Source organism: Lonchura striata, chromosome 7 (genome assembly GCF_050655825.1).
Source record: "Lonchura striata isolate lonStrDom1 chromosome 7, ASM5065582v1, whole genome shotgun sequence".
NCBI classification, from domain to species: Eukaryota; Metazoa; Chordata; class Aves; order Passeriformes; family Estrildidae; genus Lonchura; species Lonchura striata.
In genome coordinates this window covers 22845004-22854968 of record NC_140709.1, presented here as the reverse complement: position 1 = coordinate 22854968, position 9965 = coordinate 22845004, and the positions used below count along the sequence as shown (strand labels likewise).

The following is a 9965-nucleotide window of genomic DNA, read 5'->3' as shown; positions in this document are numbered from 1 at the left end:
CTCCCATTCATGAATTTCTGAAGCCTCCTTCATTCAGTCTTTGGTGAGCGCATGAAAAACATTTTCACGTGTTAAGATCCATGACTTGTTTTTTTTAATCGTTTATGCGTAGGCATTGATATAGCAATGAAAAGTGCTCCACGTGCGCGTAAAAATAACCCTTGTCCGTCTGCCAGCGGTGGGTACGGTCGCTTTCCGTCTGGCAGCCGGTGATGCCCGAGCGGACACCCAGGAGCGCCTGGGCGCGCCCGCTCCCGCCGAGCCGCCCCGGGGAGCAGCGGCTTGCGGCAGAAAGCCCCGGGTGGCTCCGGGCGGGCAGAGCCCGCTGTGCCCCGCACACCCCCGGGAGCCGTGCGCGCCGGGCAGAGCCGGGGCTCCGCACGGTGAGGCTATCCGCAAATCAACTCAGTGATTCAAGAAACGGAATTCACTCAGGATTCTTGGAAGGGCTCCGTTTTACTGCTTGTCACCTGAAGTACTGAAGCAGCTCAGACAATAGTATAAATGAGAGCTCCTTAACGGGAGCGCTCCCATTACCTCCCGCTGCCTCTCTCGCGGACGGCGGGCGGGAGCCGCGGCGGGGTTCGTCCCCTCCCCGAACGAGCATCACAGACAAAAGGCCCCTCCTTTCCCCCCCGATGTTGTTGAATGAAACTCCCTAGCACAGCCCCCCACTGCCGGGGGTCCTCCCGGCGGGGGACGCTGCGCGCCCCGCCCGCGCTGCCGAGGCGGCTGCTGCCGGGCGGGCGGCAGTGCCCCCCCACCGCAGCGGGCTTTGCCAGCGCTCCCGCCAGCCCTCCCTCCTCCCCGCCTGCCCCCCCGCTCGGCTCACGCGTCCTCCCCTCCCTCCTTCTCAGTGGTCTGCCGGCTGGCTTACGCAGGAGCCGCCGCCAGCACTGACAGCACTTGGCAGAAGAGGTTCGCCCGAGCGCTCCCGGAGCATCTCCAGAGGTGCGGCTGCACCGCCTGCCCGACTCAGCAGGGGAGCGGCCCCGAACCGGGAACCGAGGTCAGAGCTGGAGAAAGGCTGAAGACCGGGAAGCACAAAAAATACCTAGAAAAATACAAATACTACTATTAATGATAATAAAGAGTGGTGGGTAGGAAAAGGAGGTCGCGGGGGAAAGCAGAAGGTGAGAAGAAAGCGCTCCGCTGCGGGGGAGCCCGGGCAAGGGGCAGAAGCGGCCCCTCGCCGGGGCTGCCGGCATCCCCCGTGCCCCGGGGCGGCCGTCGGGGCGGCAGCAGCAGCACGTGGCGGCGGCGGGGCATGGCCAGCGCGGGAGCTCCCGCGGCCTGAGCCGCCCCCGCCGCCGGCACCATGGCAGCCGCCGGCGATGCCGGCCTCGACGTGGCGGCGGTGGAAAGTTTCCTAGAGAGGCACCCGGAGCTGGTGGAGAAGTGGCTGCAGAGGAAGAGCTCACTCCCTAAAGCGCCTGCCGCCCCCGCCGCTCCCGCTGGCGGCCCTCCGGAGGAGCGGCGGAGCAGCGACGGCCCCGGCGGCAGCTGGGGGAGCGCGGGCGGCCCCGGCGGCCCCGGCCCCGGCCCCGGGGGGCTGCAGCGCCGAGCGTCCCAGAAGGAGCTGCGGAAGAGCTTCGCCCGCTCCAAAGCTATCCACGTCAACCTCACCTACGACGAGCATGTGCACGCCCGGGCGCAGGAGCCGCTGAGCAGCGTGCGGCGGCGGGCGCTGCTGCGGAAGGCCAGCTCCTTGCCCCCCACCACCGCACACATCCTCAGCGCCCTGCTGGAGTCCCGCGTCAGCCTGCCCCAGTACCCCCCCACCGCCCTCGACTACAAGCGCTACCTCAAGGAGCACAACGAGCGCCAGTTCTTCCTGGAACTGGTCAAGGACATCTCCAATGACCTGGACCTCACCAGCCTCAGCTACAAGATCCTCATCTTCGTCTGCCTCATGGTGGACGCGGACCGGGGATCCCTCTTCCTCGTCGAGGGGACCTCCGCCGGCAAGAAGACCCTGGTGTCCAAGTTCTTCGACGTGCACGCCGGCACCCCTCTGCTGCCCTGCGGCTCCACCGAGGACAGCAACGAGGTGCAGGTGCCCTGGGGCAAGGGCATCATCGGCTACGTGGCGGAGCACGGAGAGACGGTCAACATTCCCGATGCCTACCAGGTAGGAGCCGGGCAGCCCCCGGTGGCCCGGCCCTGCCCGCCCGGGGCGGCCCGGCCGGGAGCGCCGCCGGGGGCGCGGGGCGAGGGCCGGGGGACGCCGGGGAAAGCGGGAGGGGAAACCCCGCCTGGGTGGCCGATGGGGCCCTACAGTGGCACAGCAGTGGTCTGGATTTCTCAGGAGCCATACGCGCTTCGTGTGTTTCTAAGGCATGTTTTGGAAACGGCTGAAGAAAAGTTTTTAAAAAAATGCTCGTGACAGTCCCAATGATGGTGTTCTTAAATTTCTGTCTCAGTGTTCCCTGGCTCTCCGCTGCTGAAAAAAAAATCTCATTGCTTTTAAAAGAGCATATATTTTCACCTTTGCATATGCCCACTCAGCCCACATGGTATGTGTTTTCAAACACATTCCTAGTAGTGATCTAGCCAGTGTCTTGTTATTCTCCAGCATAGACTATTCCCACCTTTTACTTCTTTAGAGGCTTCAGTGTGAATTGTGAAAATGTAATTCTGGCTTCAAGGCAGACATCGACCCCTGGCTTCAGCAGGGACAGAAGAGCCTTTGCCCGAATGTGTCAATGTAGAGCAGAGCCTTCAGTTTCCTAGCTTGAAATTTACCTCTCTTTCGGGGGGGTCTGTTTCTAGTGTTTATTTGTGTAAGACACTATCAGCAATTGAAGGTTCTTGACAAAATGAAGAACCACAAAGTGACACGTTTTCTCAGTTAGGATCTTGGTACACTTGAGAAAGGTGGGAGATGTATATCTCAAAGAATCTTAGTAGTAAACATTGTCCAGTGTCTTATTTTAACCTACAGTAATAACAAAAAGAATAAAGATTTAAAAAACTGATGATGCTTTGCAGCAGACTACAAGGAAAAAATTTGAAAAATAAGATTTGGTTGTTCTTGGATTTTAAATACAGAAGAAGGACCAGTGTATATGCATTTGGGGCTGAATATTTATTTATTTGTCAAGCAATATTTGAAAAATTCTAGGAACCACACAGATCCAGACTGACAGAAGTTCCCAACCCACACATTTTAAAGGGAATAGTAAAAAGGCTTAGACTAAAATGAGTGTTGGATCACCTTTGAAAAAAAATTCAACTGGCTTTCTTCCTTTATTTTTTCCCTTTTCTGCATTAACACACTTTTTCTTGTAATCTGATTTTGTTACTTTCACTTGTACAACTACACAATTCCCAGAGCAGCTGATGTTGTAGGTGAAGCACTATGCTCTCAATAGTCCCAGCTTGCTAAACAGATACAGGATATCTGAGTTTGGCTAGGAAGGAACTTGATCCCTCCTTCTAAACTCTGGATAGCTCCAGACACTCTTTTTTTGGATGTGAGAATGCCACTGAAAGGGCATTGTTTTCTAGTCCTAGGGACGTATATAGTTTTATTTTTAAATTTTTCCTTCAGTATTTGTTCACTTTGTGTTCACTTCCTTGTAAAACAGCCCAGCTTCTTTGAACAGTTTATTTTCTGTTTCATCCACAGAGAAAAGTGAAAAGCAATCCATCTAGTTGCCATTCCCGGTGCTATTTGTGTTACACTTTTGTCTGGCTCTTATTCAAAATCAATTTAAATATCATAAATAATACAATTCATTGTATCTTTAAGCCCTAAGTACATTAGTTGCAGTAGATGGGCAAGTTCTAATCCAAGTCCATCCTGTAATTACATCAAATGCAACTTCCAACTTTCAATGGAGCTACTTCAATTTGCTTTAAGTGCAAATGAAAGTTCAGACCTTCCAACTGTAATGAAAGTTTTGCTGGATAATAAAACAGGGCCCTGCTTTCAGTTATATTTCAGAGTTAGTACAGTTTATATTCTCTTATTTGGCAAGGATATACATCCAATGTACATCATCAAAAGGAGACATTTCTAATTGAATGGTATAAAGAGATCTATGGAAGCCCAGGTAGCTGTGTGTGAAGAGGAGACAGCTGTTCCATTTCAGATTGTTGTAGTGCTCACAATGGAGCACTTTAAAAATTAATAAATATGATAATATTATTTTCTGCCCCTGATGATGAAAGTGTTTAATCAACTGTCACATAAAAAAACCAGCAGCACCAGGAACTCTTGTCAGGTGGAGCTGAAGGAAAGGGGTGACAGAAGAGCACCATTTTTTTGACCATTGAAGAGGGTTTCTACACTGATGCTGTTTGGCAAGAAAAGGCCTTACACAAGGTCAGAGGAACTTCTAGATTAATTTAAACTTATTTTGCTTGGTTTTTTTTTTAATTAACAAACATTTAAATTAGGTAAACATTTTTCTATATCATCAATTAGTTAGTTTACTGTACTGGGCAATTTATTGTTATTCAGCCATCTCTATTTTCTCAGCCTGGTCAAATACCATTTGGAATTCTACCACTGAGTACAAATTGGGTTGCCTGCTTGTACTGTCAGCTATGACTGACATTAATGGAACTTCAGTGCAATCAACATTACAATTAAATGCTGTCATGTCTTGTAATGTGTTCCATGCAGGCAGTCCCCTGTGCCCATCAGACTGATTGTTTCAGGAAGTATTTGTAAATGACTGGTGTGTCATTATCAGAGACAGCATACTATTTCAATTACACATTTATTCTTCTAAAAATAAAAAAATACAACAAAAAATTATTAGATGGGGCTTTTCCACAGTCCAGGTGATTGTTACTGTTAAATGGGACTTTCATAATCTGCTCATGTGAACAATCTTTCTTAATTCAATAAACATACATAGATACAAGGTTTGGAATTAATATCACATATTGAGGATTGTATAATAATAACTTCTTTTAATACTAAACAATGACCATATAAGATCTCACAGCAGTTTAGTTTATGAAGTTCAGCTTTGACTGAATAAACTTTTGGAGGCTCGCAGCAATAGAGAATTCAACAAATAATTATGGAAAGGTTCAGATGAATATTACATAACTGATTCAAAAGTTGCACAATTTCATTCATGGCATTAAAAGCTTTTTTATTGCATTGCAAAGTCATTTAATGAAAGTGAGTTTATAATTTTAGCTGCAACTGATATGCAAGTGTTAGCAGTACAGAGAATTTGAGAAAAGGAAAGCAATTAGATACTTTCATTTTAATTTTGACGCCAGTCTAAAACTGCTTCTCCTGAAATTAATCCAGTTGAATTGTAAATCAAACTTTCAGTCACTTTAAGTTCTAAAATAAGGCCTTGGATGCTCCCATATGTAAATTTTGGGAAGTATTTCTGACTCCTTTTTCATATGGGAATAATTAACTATATCTTGAGCACACACATTGGAAGAAGAATCAGATCTTACTGGCAAGTAAATTTAAGGCCTAAATGTCCATTGAGGCTCCTTTTGACAGAGAATAGGTGTAGCTTTCATCATCATATATGAAGACTACTAAGCCCATTTTAAGTACACAGACAGAGACCATTACCTGTAGTTCTTGGAAGCTATTTTCAAATTTAAGGTTTTTTCCCATTTGAAGCTGTGGATTTTTTCATGTCATCCATTCTTCTTACAGGATATCCATGATGTTTAGCTGAAATTAATGATAATTTAAATGTTGTTCCATCTCTTAGAGCAGTATTTAAATAATAAACATTTAAAATTACAAGTAATGTTTGGTTATTGTTATACCATTAGCTGTGCAAAAATTAGGAAACAATTTAATAGTATACCAAATTTACCTCTCTACCTTCTAACTAGTGGAAAAAAATATTACCCTCTAGAATAGTAAGCATATATCAGAAAGTGGTGAAATATGTGTTCTGCCATTTTCCATTGTCAGCAGAATCAAGTTTCTGCACATCTTATGTTAACTTCGGAATTTTAAAAGTAGCTTTAAAAGACATAAGACAAAAATGGCTTACCAGATGGATGTTTTAATGCATGTAGCATAGAGAAATATTAAATGGAGTCACGCTAAGATAAGAGTTTTGTAAGTTAGAGAAAGTGCCATAAAATATGACCAATTATTTTTCAATGTAGCTCAAGTCCTCAAAAAGAACATATAAGCACATTACCGCAACTGAAATAAGGAAAGTAAAACACAAATTGAGCTCTCTTTGTATGGGACTTTCCTGTTACCTCTTTCAAGCTGAGGCCAAACGTAACACAGTTAATGCACACACAACTCTTCACAACAAGTTTCAAACATCCTTCAATACCTAGGTCCAGGCATGGGGGTTGTCTTTTCCAGGCCCTCCTGGTGAGCTCTGAGCGTCTCCGCTGTGCCAGGCCAGCATGGCAGAGCTGCTGCTCAGAGACGCAGAGCTCGAGCCTGGCAGGGGCCCCGGGGGCTGCCTGTGGTGCTGAAGGTCAAGGAGACCTTACACGGGGTAGCTGCTTGTCATAAGGAGTATGAACAGCAGAGCTCTCCCAGTTTCAGAGAGCAGTTAAAGAGCTAAAACCCTGGGAGGTTCAGCTCTGAAAGTGGGCAGCACGTAGTTCTACTCAGCAGCATTGGACAGTGGCATCAACAACTCTATGAATTTCAGTGTTGACTCTTAACAAGGAGAAAGGTTGCTCTTAAGAGAGCAAAAATCGTAAGACCTGGCAAACAGAATACACGGTGGTTTTAAAAATTTCTATATAATACAGAAAAGAAGAAAAAAACAGATTTTCTTTGCTGTACATTAGATATGACTAGGAACTACCATGGGAAAGGCAGGAAATAACTGCAACAGTAAAGACTAAGATGCTCTGATGTGCTTTGCACAAAAGGACGCTCATGCCCATCATGCAAAGTTTAGGAAAATTTGAGATTTTAAGTACAAGTCCGTAAATTGGTGAAGAGGTGTTGAAATTATCCCTGTGTCTGAGCCCACTGGCTGTGAACGTGCCCTTCATGCTTCATGTCACAGTGGTGCTGGCCTGGGAGGGAGGGATCTTTCTACAGGAGGCAGGTCGTGGAAAGGAAAGGCAGAGAGCCCTCAGGGCAGTAGCTGAGGATGTCTCTTCACCTCCTGTCACCTCCCTCATTCCATAAGTCTTCTTCTCCAGGAGCAGTTTCTGACCGACGTGTTCGACATCCTAAGACCTTCCCAGGTCCACCATGACTCTCTGAAGATGCCTGCCAGGGGCAGGATCTCGTGGCTGACACCAGGACACGTAGAGGGACACTTGTCCAGAGGAAAGGCTCAGTTGTTTCATGTCCCGGTGCTGCTCTGTGGATGCCCAGGACAGACAGGGCTGTGCAGGGCAGCGAACACTGCTGGCGGCAGCCCTCGGGCGTGGTGAGGAGTCCCACCTTCCCTCCAGCTTGTGTGAGCAGTGAGGCTGCCTCTCCCCCAGGCAGGCAGTGGCCTGGCCCCTAGGGCTGCTGTCATTCCTCCCTGCATCTCCCCAGCTGCCTGCTGCCCCAGGTGTGCTCTGTGGACCTGCTGCTGAGATACTTGGGATGAGCAGTAGGTGGGCCAGCAGTGGCTGTGCTCAGGGTGCCCAGGTGGGGCTTCTTTGTCACAAGTCCCTGAACTAATCCCCAGCTCTCACTCCTGCAGCAGGTCCCTGGGCTGCTGGCCCTGCAGAGCTTTGGCAGGAAAAACTTTTTGGAGAGCTGGGGTGGTTTTCTCTTTGATAAGCTGATAGACATTAACTGGTTTGTTGCTCAGCCAATCCATCCATCTGAAGAGTACCGATTTTTTTGTCTCAGACATTCTAAAATGTCTTTGTAGAACAGGTATGAAACTGGTGACATTCTGTGCCCTATAGTTCCTCATGAGAAAGTAGCAGATATATTTTATGAAAGCAGGTCAGTGCCAAGGAGAAAAAACTGCAGGATTTGGCCCTTCAGATTTTATTTGAGGTTCTGTTACAAACACAAGACTGAGTAAAGCTATAGTTTTGTGTTGTAAATGATTTTGGTATGTTCTGCTTGATTGCCTTTCAATTTTTCAAAACAAATGGATATTTCATTTTGGTTATTTACAGTTGTATGCTATTGCATAGCTTTTCTATAGAATAACAAATTTATGCAAGTTAATTTGTTTTACTTTTCTAAAATAACCCTATTGGCAAACTATGAAAAATAAATGAAAGTAATGGCTCGGGAGTTATGTGTTAACAGGGCAACAGTAACACCGTGCAGTCGGAGCTTCATGTCTCTAGAGTGCACACTTCAAAACGAGTGCTGCTTTGTCAATAACAAACGCTGCTCCTTTGTCACAATGAGACTGCTGCTGGAACACTTGAAACTGTGTTGCCCACCTGAGTAATCTCCAGCAGGTGCTGGGTTTAAACCCATACACAGATTTCTGTTGATACACCCAGGAGTCTTGTTGGTTTCCTTGCTCAGACAGTATTAGCTTTCTAAAGCCATGTGTCTTGTATAAAGAATCATTAATATTTAGGAGGTCAGCCCTGGGAACATGGGCATGGTTATAGCTGGTGCCCAGTGGGACATCAGTCAGGGCTGGTACAGGAGGGGAGGGAGAACCACCACAGATGTCATCTCTAAATATTGAAAATTAAAGGGAAAATATTTTTCTTTGTAAACAATTTATTTAATAGTGATACAATCAGACTGGAAGTGCACAGAATCTGCTGTACGTAAGGCCACAGCTTGACTCACTGTTGTGCTATTGGTCATCTCTCTGGAGTTTGTTTTGAAGGAAGAAAACAAAATCCTTATGTGATTGATCTAACTTAATGTCCTACAAAGGAATATTTTCTGACCCCTACTGCTGATCAGTTCAGACTATGAAGCATGAGCTGTAATTATGCTTATTAGTTAGGCACTCATGTTTGCAGACTTGCTAGTGCTTATAAAGTCTTTTCTTCCTGTTTAAGACTATTATATTAATTTTTTCACTTTAATTTTGTGCAAGTCATAATTAGAAAAACATGCAATATTACTAAAGTCCATTGTCAAACTAATAACTGAAACAATAGTCAGAAAGAGGGCTCGTAAGTCATATGAGACACTCCCACCAATCAAACTAAACAAAGCCCCAAACTCCTGACATACATGGGTGAAAAAAACACCAAAAAGGTTTTATATGGCATTGTTGCAAATGAACACCTTTTCTGTTTTTACAAAGTAAGCTACTTTATAAATTCAGACTATACATTATCTTAGTTTTAAATCTTTAACTTAAAAACTTGTGATGATCAATGTTGTCTCCTTTTATAAGAATTGTTTTGGGAGTAAAGAAATAAGAGTTGGCTGAACTGTTTCATGTGTCCTATCTGTTGTAGTAATTTTTTTCCTATAAGAAATATAGGATGCTGGCACTGTATAAATAGTCACAATATAACTGGGCTGTGCTTATTTATTTGGGAGAATTAGGTTTGCAATGCTGCTGCCTGGTACTAGTTTGTTCTCCTGCTGCCTTTGTCTCTGGGGTTTAGGTATTTTGGGGGAGATGACAGGAATAGCTGCAGCAGTCCCTACATGGAAGTCTTGTCAGAGATTGCTTTATTACTTGTGTTTTGTATGTGAGTTTCTTGTCTACAAGGTTTCCCCTTATCTCCTTTAGCAGTTTATTGCTTGGGTTTTGTTTCCTGTTTATTCACAATGTAATTTGCACCATATGTGATTTTTAGAAAAGTGTATCTACAACAGACTGCATGCCCTAATTTTTTTGTTTGTATTTAGCTTTTTTTAATGCTATGCTTTGAATATAGAGAACTTGCTGTCTTTTAGATTGCTCTTTTAGCTTTCTTGCTCTTTTTTCTTTCTATAAAAACTTATGTATTATAGGAAGTGTGATTAGGAAAGTGAATTGAGTTATGAAATCTTCCAACTTCAATTTCTTTATTTTTGTAAAGGCTCTTGGCTTTCTATAAATTCACTCAAAATTGTCTCTCATGCAGTTTGGCACTCCAGTAATACTCAGGTA

The 9965-nt window shown here is 45.3% G+C and overlaps 1 protein-coding gene across 1 annotated transcript in view; it reads left to right on the top strand.

Moving 5' to 3' along the window:
- The first annotated feature begins 1303 nt into the window (after positions 1-1303).
- The window catches only part of PDE11A (phosphodiesterase 11A), a 107717-nt gene continuing 99055 nt past the window's right edge, over positions 1304-9965 (top strand). The window contains exon 1 of the mRNA XM_077785065.2: positions 1304-2131. Coding sequence (XP_077641191.1) covers positions 1319-2131 — 813 coding nt within the window. The 5' untranslated portion in view covers positions 1304-1318. The remainder of the gene's footprint in view (positions 2132-9965) is intronic.